This window comes from Theropithecus gelada, chromosome 8 (assembly GCF_003255815.1).
Source record: "Theropithecus gelada isolate Dixy chromosome 8, Tgel_1.0, whole genome shotgun sequence".
In the NCBI taxonomy this organism is placed as follows: domain Eukaryota; kingdom Metazoa; phylum Chordata; class Mammalia; order Primates; family Cercopithecidae; genus Theropithecus; species Theropithecus gelada.
In genome coordinates, this window is record NC_037676.1 from 37,199,058 (window position 1) to 37,216,209 (window position 17,152).

The 17,152-nt window shown below is 37.4% G+C and overlaps 1 protein-coding gene across 6 annotated transcripts in view; it reads right to left on the reverse strand.

Annotated features, from left to right (window-relative positions):
• The window catches only part of NSD3 (nuclear receptor binding SET domain protein 3), a 108,786-nt gene that overhangs the window by 43,542 nt on the left and 48,092 nt on the right, over positions 1–17,152 (reverse strand). For all 6 annotated transcript variants that reach the window (XM_025395401.1, XM_025395402.1, XM_025395398.1 and 3 more), the window contains 5 exons: positions 13,502–13,656; positions 11,463–11,978; positions 8,821–8,947; positions 2,534–2,634; positions 357–402 (listed from right to left, as the gene is read on the reverse strand). In XM_025395401.1, the coding sequence (XP_025251186.1) occupies positions 357–402; positions 2,534–2,634; positions 8,821–8,947; positions 11,463–11,978; positions 13,502–13,656 (945 nt within the window). The remainder of the gene's footprint in view (positions 1–356; positions 403–2,533; positions 2,635–8,820; positions 8,948–11,462; positions 11,979–13,501; positions 13,657–17,152) is intronic.

Genomic DNA, 17,152 nt, shown 5'->3' on the forward strand with positions numbered 1-17,152 from the left:
ATAGCTACTATTCGGTATTCAGTCGAATACCAAAAAAAGTGGATTCGTCACATCCCTAGTTTATAAGCCAGTGAAACCCCAGAATCTTATGGAGAAAGGCTGGAAACAGTATCAAGTCTACGTGGTGTTCTCCAATTTACCAAAACAAGTAAGACTTTTCACGTGGAGGTACAGAATAAGATCAACTCTAAAAGTCACACACACACACAAACACCGGGGAATACTGCAATTTCACACTGAAGAGCAACAACAATGATTTACAGAGACAGACAAAAATACATGGAGTACAAATAAGTAATTCTTAAAAATTGGTTTTAATCAAGGAAATGCAAAGCAACATTATAATACTAACTCACCTTTCTGTAATCCAGTCTTCACTGTAGCCTGAGGAACTGTTTCAACCTGTTTGGACAGAAAAATACAGCATTAACAAAGAATTTTTTTCCCTTTTAATTATTAACAGAGGGAAAAGATACTTTTCATCAATCTAAGTAATGATGAGTGATTAATGTATCTCAAATCTGAACTCAGTCCCATCTTCTGGGTAAAGTTCTCTGTCTCAAGATCAGGGAGGGTTTAAATCCTAGCTGCCTGTGCTGAATATCAAGTGACAACACACAGCCACATGCTCTCTAGCAAAGACTTTTCCCACCATTCCCTTGGTATATGAAGAGAACAAGAATACTTTCCTCAGTGTCTGGAAGGCAGGAGAGGGGTTGTTTCTGCAACCGGCCCCAATGTTGCTAAAAACCCCTCCCACCCCAAAGACGTTAGGATAAATTTTTACTTACTATGATACTCAGGTTAATGTAACTCACGCCACTTTAAGACCCTTCCGCGCCTGCACTCACAGCTAAGTTGCTGGGAATCAGGACCCTCTCTGTAGAGAGTGCTACAGGGCTCCATACAGCTGGAAGCTCAATACTTTTGCTGCTAGTACAAACTTAAGAAAATAAGTTTGTGATATTGCAAAAGCACTTTCTTGAGTGTCTTATGAACAGTGTCTTGATCCTACATTAGGAGAGCGAGATCAGAAGTTATTCTGCCAATGTATATGTAAAACACGTGGTAATTTGAGGATTGAACCATTGGAATTAGAGAAAGGAGGCTGTTTGGAGGAGTTCCTGTTTAAGCTATAAATTGAATTTCATGTTTCTTTAAGATGTGGTGAAATATGAATGTTGAAACACATTTTGTAAATATTTAAGGATTGTTCTAAGCTTTTTAAAAAAAATTTTATTTTTTTTACAACAGGTAAAAAAACATACAACAGAAACGCTTTTATAAGATACAATTAGTAATACAAATATAAAATCTTCTAAACAATCACTGGTATTGTTCTACTACTAACTATAACACAGTGGCATTAACAATTTGTCCCACTCTTTGTACTCATTCTGCTTATTAGTTTTAAACTGACTGGTCACAGACTGAATTTGGGAACCAGCTGGCAAAATCACAACTTCATTCTGGAAATGAATACTATAGATTTTCAAGAGCTTAGAAAGATTTTTTGGAATATAGTTTCCTAAGTATGCAATATGAAAGTTAATATGATAAATGAATGACAAATTAGTATTCTATTTAAATTTTAGTTAAATATTCTGGAAAAACAGTTTCACTTGCTTGGTGATACCACAGAGCACCCACAAAGTTAGATTTAAATTTGGAAGTTTAAAATGATGAAGGAAATATTTTAAATAGAAAAGCTCACATTCTTCCATATTAAATGGTTTAAAAAATATAAAACTTATTGGAACTAATTCTATTCAGAATTTGTTTTGTTTACTAGCAGGTGTTTAGGCTGTAAGAATGGATATCCTTTCACTAAAAAAATTAAGAAAAAATCTGATTGTGAGTTTAAAGAAGAATGGCTTCTAAAATTTTCTTTGAAAACGTCATTTAAATGAATCTTACTACATTGATTACACTGGTTTAATACGCTTCAGTCAAAATGCAACCCCCCATACACACCTTTTTTAACCTAAATATTATTTATCTGACAACCTGATACCAGGCGAATATTCCAATGGGAAAATAACATTCCAAAAAATCTGCGATATTAACAGAAAAACCAGATCATCTATGATTATCTGTTTCTTAAATATAAGAATATAAATTAAATTGATTTGTTTAAAAATTTAAAAAATACATACCAGCAGCTTAAACCAAAAATCAAAATTTGAAAAAAAAAAAAAAGGAACTCAATGATGGTTCCAAATAAAAATCATAAAAACATGAAATCATTTTGCTGATAACAGAAACTTCTAAATAAATGTAAAGGAGTTTTTTAAGAGTCTTGCACCACTGGCTTCCCATCTCCTGAAGCTTGTTTTCTGTGAAAATGCTTGAAGCAGAATCACAGGAATGGCTGTATTAAAATTGAGCACTGGAACCCACCGGGACAGAAGTGTAAGATAGTCCAGAAAGGAAACTCAGTGTGGGGGAAAGTTTCTCTTTCTTTTAAGACAGGAATGTAAGCCACAACATTTACAAATACAATGTTTTAACTCTCTACATGTAGGAAGCCAACCTGCTCCTTTTTGATCTTCTTCTTTGGCACAACCTCAGTGGATTTCTCTGATTCAGAACGAGTTCTAATTGATCTTCTCTGTTGCTTCTTTTCTACTGAGCCTAAGAAATGATTTAAACACACAAACAAAAACTCATTTAAGGATACCTTGACATCTATGTAATTAAGATATGACCAAATTATTTGCTTTTCTTACCCATTACTTTTGGCATTTTAATTAAAGTCATTAAAATCTGCTAAATACTCAGGAGCATATAAATTATTTAACAGATCAAATTGTGAAGGCTGATGAGCTGAGACTGGGATTCACAAAGGGTCCTAAATTATACAAATAAAGGGGGATTGGTTTTTTAAAAATTAAAAAGTCAAACTAAAACAGCAGAGACATTGTTTAGTTTTAAAAGCACATAAACATCTTTAGGTAAATATAATTAGGGAATGAAGGGACTGAAGGATGCATAAAAATAACTTTATTACCCACTTGGCATTAGAAATTATTGGCTCAAAATTCAATCAGTGCTACACATTCTGCATTTTAACAAAGGAGTTTAATTAATTCTATATGTAAAATGGTTAACGGTGCTTGTTGCACTTATATAAGTTTTGCTATTGTTATTAATAACAAAAGCAGGAATAGCAGGAAAGGCACAAAAATGTGACCAAAACCTAATCATTAATTTGACTATCAAGGGATCTGTTTTATTTTGGAAATAATTAGTCATGGAAAACTAGTTGAAACAAATTATCAAGCTTTTCATGTTAAATAGTAAAACAAACTATTAAGATTTTTAGGCTGGGCGCGGTGGCTCACGCCTGTAATCCCAGCACTTTCGGAGGCTGAGGCGGGTGGATCATGAGGTCAGGAGATAGAGACCATCCTGGCTAACACGGTGAAACCCCGTCTCTACTAAAAATACAAAAAAAAAAATGAGCCGGGCATGGTGGCGGGCGCCTGTAGTCCCAGCTACTCGGGAGGCTGGGGCAGGAGAATGGCATGAACCCGGGAAGCGGAGCTTGCAGTGAGCCGAGATCGCACCACTGCACTCCAGCCTGGGTGACAAAGTGAGACACCGTCTCAAAAAAAAAAAAAAAAAAAAAAAAAAAGATTTTCAAAGAGTACAATTCTTTAAAAGCAAATTGAAGAAAACTCACATGGACCCCATTTTTGGAAAGGATAAAACGGAAATTGAAGAATACAACTTGAAATAACACTAAGTCAGGAATGATTTCATTCTGTGAGCCTGAGGAGGAATAATACCTGCAATGCAGCTGTTCTCCATGTTTTCAGTGCCTGGACCACCTACATATTCCTTCCTAAATCATAGTCACCTCTGGCTTGCCATAGGAAGAAGCCACTAAGACCTATAAAATCAGATAGAAGCTCTATCTATAAAGCCTTTCATATAACCTTTATATTTTCTGCTTTCATTACTCTTGGCTATGTATAAATGACTTCCCTCACTTTAGTTCAAAGCCAAAATGAGGGATGCCACTACTTTGTTTTGTTTTTGGGAAAGAGTGGGTAGTTTGATAATAATATATTGTTTTGGAGCTGTGGTTAATTGATTTACAGTAATCACAAATAAAGGTGTTGGCTCCTTTCTTTACTCTCACTCTTCTCCTTACACTGACAAAAATGTTTACTAAGACAACAGATATGCTATCCTCCCAGACCAACCTGAGGATCCCAGAGAGCCATACTTTAGTGTAAGTGTCAATATTCAAATACTACTAGGGAGGGCAAAAATGAAAATGGAATTGCTTAAAAACAGAAAAGGCTGGGTGCGGTGGCTCACGCCTGTAATCCCAGCACTTTGGGAGGCCGAGGCGGGCAGATCATGAGGTCAGGAGATCGAGACCATCCTGACTAACACGGTGAAACCCTGTCTCTACTAAAAATACAAAAAATTAGCCAGGCGTGGTGGCGGTTGCCTATAATCCCAGCTACTTGGAAGGCTGAGGCAGAATAGCGTGAACCCAGGGGCGGAGCTTGCGGTGAGATGAGATCGCACCACTGCATTCCAGCCTGGGCGACAGAGTGAGACTCCATCTCAAAAAAAAAAAAAAAAAAATCTTTACTTGTGTTGAGGGTAATATAATCACATCATGAAGAGCAGAAGATATTTGATTTACTGTCTTAGAGAGGATAAAGCAACATGATTTCTTAAAATGATTCTGAAAGTTACCCAAAGAACATATAAATTTAAAACCACTGAAGAGTATTATATTCATGTTCTAAGAAAGAGGTGAGCATTTCTGGGTTTGGAAAATAGCTTTGAAATCTGTGAATACAAGTACAATTCTTCAAACGACAAAAATGTGACAGTGCCAAACATTTTATATATCCCTGAAATTTACTAAGAAAAGGCTCAATAATTTCCTTAAGCAGTTAACACCAGCTGAGATGATGCAATTGGTTTATGAAGGGTGAACAAGTCTCTATTTTGACTTTTCAACTACTGAAGTTATTTTCACAAAAAGCAAAATGGTCACTTAAAAAGACAAAGTATGCTTATCAACCATGGCTGCTAACCAAACTTCAGCCAAGCTCAAAGCTTTAGAGCACCAGTCCCTAAATTCAGTTTTCTTTTCTTTTTCTTTTTTTTGAGACGGAGTCTCTCGCTGTCACCTAGGCTGGAGTACAATGATGCAATCTCAGCTCACTGCAACCTCCGCCTCCAGGGTTCAAGCGCTTCTCCTGCCTCAGCCTCCTGAATAGCTGGGATTACAGGCGCGTACCACCATGCCCAGCTATTTTTTTTTTTTTTTGTACCTTTGTAGAGATGAGGTTTCACCATGTTGGCCAGGCTGGTCTCGAACTCCTGACCTCGTGATCCGCCTGCCTCAGCCTCCCAAAGTGCTGGGATTACAGGTGTGAGCCACCATGCCCGGCCCTAAATTAAGTTTTCAATCTTAATTTACAACCTAAATTCTATGTGCCTGCTTAAGCAAAAAGCAATACTGCCTTTTTCCAGATACAAAGAAGTATAACCTTCCACTTAGAAAAAAAGGAAATATTCATAGCAGAAATTACATCTTACAATGAAAAGACTACATAAAAAGAAAATGTTCAGGCTGGGCACAGCGACTCATGCCTGTAATCCCAACACTTCAGGAGGGCAAGACAGGAGGATCGTTTAAGCCCAGGAGTTTGAGACCAGCCTGGGGAACAAGGTGAGACCCCCACCTCTACAAAAAATAAAAATAAAATAAATTAGCCAAGCATGGTGGCAGGCACCAGTAGTCTTAGCTACTTCAGGAGGCTGAGGTAGGAGGATCACTGGAACCCAGGAGTTTAAGGTTACAGTGAGCTATGATCACACCACTATACTCCAACTTGGGTGCAAGATCCGGTCTCAAAAAAAAAAAAAAAAGTTCAGTAACTGAGAGGAAGAAGAAAAACAAGCTCCATCTAAAATAAAACCATAATATTTGAGTTAAGATCAATCTAATATAGGAGGAATTTACTTTCTCCTTAGGAAACTGATTTCAAATAAAGATCCTCCTATTCCAGATATCCCATTTAAATTCAGACAAATTACTAATCATTTAGTGTAAAGAGGTAAAAAAACTGACGTACCTAATTATGGAAAGTGGAGGCCAAAAGATTCTTTTAATATTCAAAGAAGGGAATATTCTCAATTATGGCTAATGTGAAATCTTCTAAGTCCATCTATCCATTCCTTTGACATTGTAAGTTCATCTTTTTATAAAGTATTTTGAAATGACACAATTTGCAAATGTAGTACTGGACTTTGCTATTCACTCCCTCCTTTCTTTAACTCAACTTTCCTTCCCAATTCCATTTTAAAAAAGGCTGTTTAAAATGCCCCATCCAACATGTGCCCCATCTCCACTGGCATTACCTCTCCCTGTCCTGCAGCTTCCATTATTTTCTTTTTATCAAAAGCTATCCCAAGTACTTTTGTGAACAATGATTGTTTTTACTTTGCTATTTTAATAATTAGAATTTTATTTAAATTTCCCTTACAAAAATATTTACACTTTATGCCACTCAATCACAGGTTTGCTGAGTTACTATTGATTCAAGATTACCACTTCAGGTCTTAAGACTTTGATCCATCCAGAAAATTACTTCGTCACTGTGATACTGTGATATGATAAGAAATATATATTTGATCACTACCCCTGGTTCCTGGCACAGAGCTCCTAATCCTTGGAATTTCCTGCATAATACAAATGTTTTTTGTTCTAAAGAGGCAACTCTTGGTGGGTTCCTAGTTGGGGTCTGGTCACTAGAAAAACCAAGCTATGATTAGATGCTTTCTTTAAGTTCCACTCCCCATCTTCTGCGAAGGGGAGTGGGGCTGAAGACTGAGTTAATTGATCATGCCTACATGATAAAGCCTCCATAAAAATCCCTGAGCTACAGGGTTTGGAGAAATTCCAGGTTGTTGAACACACAAAGGTGCCTGTAGGGTGGTATGGCCAGAGAGGGCATGAAGCTCTACAGCCCTTTCCATATACCTTGCCCTGTGCATCTCTTCCATCTGGCTGTTCATCTGTACCCTTTGCCATATTCTTTAACATGAACCAGTAAATGTAAGGAAAGGGCTTGTCTGAATTCTGTGAGCTGCTCTAGCAAATGACTAAACTCAAGGAGGGGGTCATGAGAACCTCCAATTTATAGCTGGTCAGTCAGAAGTTCTGAAGCCCCAGACTTGCAACTGACATCTGAAGTCAGGGCAGTCTTAGAGAGTTGAGCCCTTACCCTGAGGGACTGGACTCTAACACCAGGGAAACAGTGTGAGAATCAAATTGAATCATAGGACACCCAGCTGGCCAGTGTGGGGAAACAAACAAACAAACTCATATATGGGTCTATAAGTATGTTCAGAAAATAGTTTATCTTTTTTTTTTTTCTACTGTAGTCGCTTCTTAGACTCAAAACAAATTTTTAAAGAACAAAATGAAACGAATTCCTTTCTCCTAAACTAAGATTCCAAATGAACAAGCTAGTTAATACTTAACTCTTTTCTTGATGGCTATATGAAGCAAGCAGTATTACATAAATACTACTGATGTAATACTGTTACATAAACCAAACCCACCAGACATTCAATTAAAATTCTAAAATCCTTAGTAAATTAGTCTAAAAAAAAATTATGTTGGCTGGGTGCAATGGCTCAGGCCTATAATCCCAGCACACTGGGAGGCCGAGGCAGGTAGATTGCTTGAGTCCAGGAGTTCAAGACCAGCCTGGGCAACATGGCAACAAATACAAAAACTTAGCCAGGTATGGTGATGCACGCCTGTGGTCCCAGCTACCTGGGAGGCTGCGGTGAAAGGATCACCTGAGCCTGGGAGGTTGAGGCTGCAGTGAGCCATGATCGTACCATTGTACTCCACTCTGTATGACAGAGTGAGACCCTGTCTCACACACACGCACACACAAAAAAAAGGCCAGACGCGGTGGCTCATGCCTATAATCCCAGCACTTTGGGAGGCCAAGGCAGGCGGATCAGAAGGTCAGGAGTTGGAGACTAGCCTGGCCAACATGGTGAAACCCTGTCTCTACTAAAAATACAAAAAGTAGCTAGGTGTGTTGGTGTTCCCCTGTAATCCCAGCTACTCAGGAGGCTGAGGCAGGAGAATCGCTTGAACCTAGGAGGCGGAGGTTGCAGTGAACCAAGATCGAGCCACTGCACTCCAGCCTGGGTGGCAGAGTGAGACTCTCTCTCAAAAAAAAAAAAAAAAAGTTAAACATTCCAAAGGCACAATCTTACTGAATACAGCTTCTCCTTTAAGCAAGAATAACATGGCTTGATTTTCAATTCATGGTATCTGCTAATCAGAAAATAGGTTACATTAGGACAATTAGGCTCTAGGCCCCTCAGCTACTAGTATCTAGCACACCTAGGAATAATGACAAGAGCTTTGGCATCTGCCAGTTTGTTTCCAACAGGGTTTAAAGGAGGAAATGGTATGTGTGTGCTAATGGAACAGGAAAAGTAAGCTGTTATTATGCAAAGAGAGATAATCAATGGTGTATTTACTCTGATAGATATAGATTTTTATAGCTATACACTTTTAATTATAGAATATTATTTTAATTCTTGTACAAAAAATAACTTGCTATGAATAAAGTTCTCTAGCCTCTAACCCATTCTTTCCTATTAAAGTAACTGCTTTTATAATTTGATTTTTAAATATAATTTACTTTTGATAACTAAGAGTTTCTTAGGAACACAGCTACCATATTATAGCAGAACAGAACAAGGATTTCTCAAAATGGACCTCTATATATACTCTTCACTCATACCAACCTGTAGAACCAGATGTTGCTTCAGGAGATGAGATACTCTGCGTTGGCTTTTCACTTCTCTGGTTTGGTGTAGAAATTATAAGCCTGTCTTGCCCCCTGACACTTATTTCTGTTTTGTTACCAATTCCCTTTAAAATAAGGCAAAAGAAAAAACAACAAAACAGGTGATTACCAGGCAAGTGGCATCATGGGCTTGTAAAGATGACTTTAAATGATCATAATTTACTTAAATTTTATATGGTCTTTGATTGCAATTAAGCTATCTTAGCCTTTATCAGAACAATTTGATTAAGCGATCAAGACACTTTTTCTTAATTAAAAAAAATTTTTTTTTTTTTTAAATGAAGTCTCCCTCTGTCGCCTAGACTAGAGTGCAGTGGTGTGATCTTGGCTCACTGCAACCTCCACCACCTGGGTTCAAGTGATTCTCCTGCCTCAGTCTCCCCGAGTAGCTGGGACTACAGGTGCGTGCCACCGTGCCCTGCTAATTTTTTTTGTATTTTTAGTAGAGATGAGGTTTCACCATGTTGGCCAGGCTGGTCTCGAACTCTTGACCTCAGGTGATCTGCCTGCCTCGGCCTCCCAAAGTGCTGGGATTACAGGCGTGAGCCACCGCAACTGGCCAAAAAAGAATTTTTTTAAGATGGAGTCTGGCTCCGTCACCTGGGCTGGAGTGCAGTGGCGAGATCTTGGCTCACTGCAACCTCTGCCTCCCAGGTTCAAGTAATTCTCCTGCCTCAGCCTCTCGAGTAGCTGGGACTACAGGCGCATGCTACCATGCCCAGCTAATTCCAAGATACATTTTTAAATGCACAATAAGATCACATGAGGTAGAATATTTGTCTAAGTCCAGGTGATAAATGTCACCAAAAAATATACCTGTATCACTCAATTTTCTATCAAAACAAAGTATTTTCTGGTCTTTATACATATCACAGTAAGAGAACTCTAGTCATTTTCATTTGGTAAAGTGCTCTATTACACAGAAAACAATGCCAATATGTCTTAAGAGACAAGAATATCCCTAAATACAGAAATATGTCATTCATGGTGACCAAAATGTGACCCAATAAGTAATCTGAAGCAGAAAGAAGGCAGGTATAATTAACTTAGGTGTCATTTTAGGTATTTTTAATGCAATGGAATAGAAGTAAAGAAGTGATTTATAAATATATATGTATTTTTTTGGCCAGGCACCGTGACTCCTGCCTGTAATCTCAACACTTTGGGAGATTGAGGCAGGAGAACAGCTTGAGGCCAGGAGTTCAAGACCAGCCTAGGCACCATAGTGAGACCCTATCTCTACAAAAAATCATTAAAAGGTCCGGCACAGTGGCTCATGGCTGTAATCTCAGTGCTTTGGGAGGCCAAGGCAGAAGATCCCTTGGGGCTGCAGTGAGCTATGATCGACCACTGCACTCCAGCCTGGGCCACAAAGAGAGACCTCATCTTTTAAAAAGGAAAAAAACCCCACAAATATATACATGCATGTATTTTTAGAGCCTTCATTTTGAAAAGATCAGTTTCATCTTGAATTTCCTTTAAATAGCATTCTTTGGGGTGGTGGTGACAAAGTTTGACTTGTACATTCAGAAGCAGTAAAACTAGCTCCAAGAATAAAGCCAATTTGTACTCAAAAAAGATGCAACATACTCATTTGCCATTTGAAAGATGAAAAATATACATTTGCTATCAAGAGAACCAAGTAGGGACTGCAGTTCAAGTTCTTCCAGGTGGCTTGGCCTTAACTGAAGTCAGTTGAACCTATGGGCAGACCAGGTTAAAAGAGCACCCTTAACATTTCTCTAGGAAGATGCATTACTAATTAAGCATACCTGTGTTTAACTAATTAATCTGCATATGACTATATCAGGAAAAAATAAGCATAGAATTCTTTAATACACATGAATGAAATGCAACTAAATCAAAATCACAAACTCAACACAGTGGTATGGGATGGGATGGTAGTGAAGAGGTATATGGAATAAATACCACCAATATTATGGAAGAGTTTTAAAGTCTTCAAGCTAAAGTATAAGTGCCCTAAATGGAGGCCCAGGACAAACTGATGAAGGCACACAGTTTGCAGAGGCTGTTTTCACCCCATTACCCAAGTTACTGCCACAGCTAATTGTTACAGAACGAACACAGTTCTGGGATTTCTCTGAAAGGCAGTTAGATATCCCAAGCCAATAAGAATCTAACAAAATTGCTGGTGGAACCAAACAGGTCAGCAGGTACAATTATTACAGTGGCTTTTATAACAATGGTTAATTCATATAATTGACAAAAATGATTTTAATAAGCAGCACATTTTGCAACTAAGAAAAGCTAACTACACAAACTAGAAACAGGCAAAGTGCCCAGTTTTTTCCATGACTTTAGGGAACTAAGCTCAATTTTGGCTGCACAGCTCAAGACTAATCTACTACAGATGGGAATATCACAAAAGAAGGGGGAAAAAAGAAGAAAAACATAGACTTTTTGCCTGTCTTTTTTGCCCACAGAGTACAATGACTGTATGTTTCAAATTCAGTGGGTAGAAAGGGTATTTAAATTATGCCAAGGTCATTGTTTTAAATGCCAAGGTTGACCATTTTAAAAATACCATCCCCCAAAAAACTCCACGAAAAAAGGAGGTACCTTTGTTGAATAAACAAATTGATCGATAAATTTCCCATCCCCTGTAGCATTCTGAAGAGCAAACACTTGTTCAATTTTCACAACTGGAGACATGTTACACTTCTGCAAATCCAGGCTCCCTTTGTGCATCGTAATGGAAGCTGGTAAGGATTTCCTTGCTGCCGCAGTTTTCCAGGCTATTTTAACAGGAGGTGGCTCTTCCTCTTCCGCACTTGTGTGCCGCCTCTGGCTGTGTCTCCGAATTTCAGTACTTGAGAGTGAGGAGGCCACCTCCCCTGCACTGGTCTGTTCTGGCTGAGTATTCAGCACAGATCTTGGTCGTCGGGTTTTTTTAACTTCGGTTTTGGAGGCAACATTCTTTTTTGCTTGGGATAAAGCCTCTTCAGGCTGTTTATCAATATAGATAAAAGTATACTGTTCTATCCTTTCTTCTCGAGTCATTTTCAATGCTTTCTCTGCATGGGCAATACCAATATCCCACTGAGCACGTTCTCTCTGAGGTCGGGGTTTCCGAATCTTTAAAAAAGATAGAGATTATCAGACATGCTTTACTCTAATAGGTACATTAAAATCGACATGTATTTCCCATGTGATCCTATTATCTTTTCAGGTCTACATAAATATCTTCAGGTTCTTTGGTCAAACAAGTAGAATATTCTATCTCCATAATTCTGATAAATAGATATTAGATAACATGAGGATCGCCTCTCTTTTATATCCTTCCTTTGCTGATCACTCTGCTGGACAAGGCCCCCAAGAGGGAGACATCCTTCTCCTTTCATATACAAAAAAAGCTAGTGATAATGAGGGAAAAGAGAACAATGATGACAGAAATGATTATTATCATTAAAAATGATACCCTGAAACTCCCAATTCTCTCCCATATCTAGGGCAGAGGGCAAGTCAGGGGTGCTACAGAGATCACAACAAATGATGGCAGAGTTTGAACCACAATGCATGCAGGGACAGAATGAAGTGAAAGGACAGAGCCCCAAGGAACAAATGAAAGTTAATAAGACAAAGGAGAATAGGCATGGATGAGAAAAAAGGTAGACCTGGAATTATAGTTTCCATAGGTCTCTAGATCCAGGGTTGATTAGAAGACTTCGGATTGGCAAGAGGGGTAAAAATACTTTGAATAAAGATGTGTGAGATGGCCAAAGCAATTAGGAATTATCCAGGTGGCTAGACTGATATAGCCAGAAATTAGTTAATAAAACTATGAGATAGTGTATGTCAAATACTGATCTATAAATCTGTAAAATGTAAGTCTCATAAAATTAATCAAAATTCTGTGATAAAATTTAGTTTTTCAAGTGTAAAAAATGACAAATTTCTGAATCATAAGAGACCCACACTAAAATTAGTTGAGTTTAAAATCTTAACCAGATTACCAAGAGTTCATGTCAAAATTCTAAAATCTCCACCACCACATCAAATATATTTCCTGATTCCATCACTTGTGTGATCTCGGTTGAACCAGTTACATAAGCTTTCTGTGCCTCAATTTCTTCATCTGTAAAAAGGGGAATAATAGTATCTACCTCATATAGGTTGTTATGAATAATAAGTGAGTTAATATATGTAAAATGCTTAAAACCATACCTATTTCACAATAGGCACTCACTAAATATTTTTAAAACTTTACTTTCATAAAACAATTTTGTTAAATAAGAATGAAAAGAAATTATGGAAACATGCTGAAATAGAAAAAAGAGTAAAAATCCCTGGCAAAATCCACATTTCACTAGTATCTGGTATATCCTATGCACATTAATGAAACTCACAATAGAATCCAGTATTGTATTAAGCAAGTAGCTAAAGGTTTTAATAGTACTATACGTTGTTTATATGACATATAAAACTCATTGGTGTACTTACAAACTTACTAGTAATTTACCATTATGATTAAAACTGAGCTGAAAGGGGTTTAAAAAAAGGATTCTAATAATTGTCTGAATTCAAGTATGAAAAATTCTTCCAAGTTATTAAGCTCTTTAAAAACCATACTAGGTAAATAATATTAACATGTTAGTTACCTTTTGTTTCTCAGAGTGATTGCTGGCTTGTTTGGTTGCCTCAGCCAGTAATTCTTCATACTGTTTATGACCTTTATACTCCCGTACCCGTTTTTCATGAACCCATGCCCTCTCTGGCTGGTTGCTAAAAAACTGGACATGATATTCTCGGGCACCTGTAAGTAAAAATTCTTATTAACCATTTCAGAACATAAGCATTCACATCTACTTTGCCAAAAATGGGAATCTAACCCAGGTTCTTCAGTATTACTCCCATTGTCCAAAGATACGTTCTAATACCCACCAGTTACAGAACTAATAGCTACTGTAAAAATCACCACAAATAATTGATCGCACCACTGCACTCCAGCCTAGGTGACAGAACAAGACTCTGTCTCAAAAAAAAAAAAAAAAAAAAAATTCTTCTCATTAACAAAATAGTCATTTTTCATAAAAATATAATTAATGATAGTAAGTAAGGGGTTCTTGTTTTTAGAGACATGGTCTCACTCTGTGGCCCAGGCTGGACTGCAGTGTTATGATCCTAGCTCACTGCAGCCTCAAACTCCTGAGCTCAGGCAATACTGTGCCTTAGCCTCTTGAGCTGGTAAGACTACAAGCATATGTCACCATGCTCAGTTAATTAATAAAATTTTTTGTTGCTTTTTTTTTGCAGAGATGGGAGTCTTACTGTGTGGCTCAGGCTGGTTTCAATTGCTTGGCCTGAAGTGATCCTCCTGCCTTAGCCTCCCAAAGTGCTGAGATTACAGGCATGAGCCACTGGCCCCAGCCTATGATAGGTTCTTATTTTTAAATAAATTAATAAATATTTTGAAATTTTCTCAGCTTTAATTTTTTTTCTTTTTTTTTTTTTTAAACTGAGATGGAGTCCTGCTATGTTGCCCAGGCTGGTCTTGAACTCCTGGGCTCAAGCAATCCTCTCGCCTCAGCCTCCCAAAGTGTTAGAATTACAGGCGTGAGCCACTTGTGCCTGCATCTCAGCTTTAATTTCCAAATTTAAATAACATTAGATATAACCCACATAAACAAAAGTCTTTTTGACTCCTCAAATTTTAGGAGTAAAAGGGGTCCTGGGACTACAACACCTGAGAACTGCTGATTAGGGGCAATGCTACTCTGAAATTGGTTTGACAAGCCAGTCTGTGACAAAGTAAGTAAAGAAGTTGAGTAAGCATTGAGAAGCTCTGACAGCAATTTGACGTTGTTATGATATGTAGACACATGATCAAGAATCTTGCACTAGATGTTTTTTTCAGGGGAAGGGCATTCTTTTTTTTTTTTTTAAATAATTAAGTTTGGTTGTATTCTACAGAGCTATTAGTTCATAGTAGACTAGACATTTGAAAAAAGTAAATAAAAACTCATCTTTTGCCAAAAATGTCTGAAAAATACTGTTCTAGAGAAAAAGTATTACATCAATGGAGAAATGCAGGAACTGATCTTTTCAGAGAACCCAAAGTAATTAGGAAGAGAAAGGCAACAGTGGACTCAGATTTCCGCATCATCTCATCTGAGAATAAAGACCCAAGCACAAATCTAACGATAATTAATCAAAGAAGATTTATCTAAAATCCAAAGGATTTTTGGGGGGAATAATAGAAATATAACCTAAACTAATTAGTGAATTTCAAGGACAGGGTGGTGGGTAGAGCTATTCAGATTTAAAAAACATAGTACATAAAGTTTCCAAACATCAGTTATTTCTTCAGATATAAACAGATAATCCCAAAGGACTTAACATAAAAACTGAAATTTATAGATAACACAATTTCATTTTAATCTATATTTTCAACTTCTTCCCCCATTAAATCATTTACTAGAGAGGAAACAAGACAAACATTTTGCCTATTTGTTAGCACTTTGTTTCCTGATACCTGGCAAACTATGAAATAAGACTGAAATAAGAAGCTACAGACCTGAAAAGTCAAGAAACAAGCACATCTGTCTCTGACTGAAGAGTTAAATTTTTAATGAGACCTAAGTAATAAAATACAACTTAAAATAGAATTGTGATCTGAACATCTTTCAGCATGCTCTCACAAATAATTATTACATCTTTATATGTGAAAAACTGTTACGTACATTTTCCAATGCTAAGAATCTAATAAAAATACTGACTAATAACAATATGGAAACCAGTGATTACTATATATGATTAAGATAAATTTTACAAAGTTGCTTAGATAGAAAGTAACACAGGAGATTCACTCATTTCTCTGAGTATCTCCCATGTATACATGCAGTATATGTGCTATTAAAAAAAATAATGAGCAGCATAAAATGCTTAATAGGCATCATGAGTGGAACATAATTAACAAAATTTTTAGGCTGTATTTTTTGGTTTTCAGAAAAACTGTCAGAAAACTACTGCATTTAAAACTATACTATATACTGCATTTAAAACTATAGCCATAAATGGAATATTATTTGGCAATAAAAAGGAATAAAGCACTGATACCAAGCTGAAACATAGATGAACCTCAAAAACATTATGGTAAATGAATGAAGCCAGAAGAACAGGTAAGTCTACAGAGACAGAAAGTAGTTACTGGCTTCTTAGCGGGTGGAAATGAGGGTGATTGCTAATGGACACAGGATTTTTTGGGGTTAATGAACATGTTCTAAAATAGATTGTGGTGACAGTTGCACAACTCTGTGAAAGTACAGATTTTTAAATCAATGAATTACACATTTTAAAAGGGTGAATTCGCCAGGCACAGTGGCTCACGCCTTTAATCCCAGCACTTTGGGAGACCTAGGCGAGCAGATCACAAGGTCAGGAGTTTGAGACCAGCCTGGCCAACACAGTGAAACCCCGTCTCTACTAAAAATACCAAAAAAAAAAAAAAAAAAAAAAATTAGCTGGGTGTCGTGGTGGGTGCCTGTAATCCCAGCTACTGGGGAGGCTGAGGCAGAAGAATCACTTGAACCCGGGAGGTGGAGGTTGCAGTGAGCTGAGATTGTGCCACTGCACTACAGCTTGGGCAACAATAGCCTGGGCAACAATTCATCTCAAAAAAAAAAAAGAAAAAAAAGGTGAATTTTATGATATGAGAATTACATTTCAATAAAGCTTTTTTAAACTACTATAGAAAAATTGAACAATTTAAATTTCTGTTAAAATATATGCATTTTTTAACCTAAAATTTCAGACTTCTGGTAATAATATAAACGAAATCTGTTTTTCCAGCACTAAAGTAGGAAACTGCCTAGGGGGTACCAGGCTAGATTTTTTTTTTTTTTTTTTTGAGACCAAGTCTCACTCTGTCACCCAGACTGGAGTGCAGTGGTGGATCTCAGCTCACTGCAAACACAACCTCCGCCTCCTGGGTTCAAGTGATTCTCTTGTCTCAGTCACCTGAGTAGCTGGGATTAGAGGCGTCACAACGCCCGGCTAATTTTTGTATTTTCAGTAGAGATGGGGTTTCACCATATTGGCCAAGCTGGTATTGAACTCCTAACCTCAGGTGATCCACCCACCTCGGCCTCCCAAAGTGCTAGGATTATAGGCATGAGGCACCTTGCCTGGCCAAGATTAGGTTAATTAATAAAACTAAATGTAAACACTTCCTTTGAAATACAGATGACACATAAATTGTGCTTTCGTTTGTATCTTGAAAAAAGCTGAAATCTGCAGGTTTTCATAAAGTA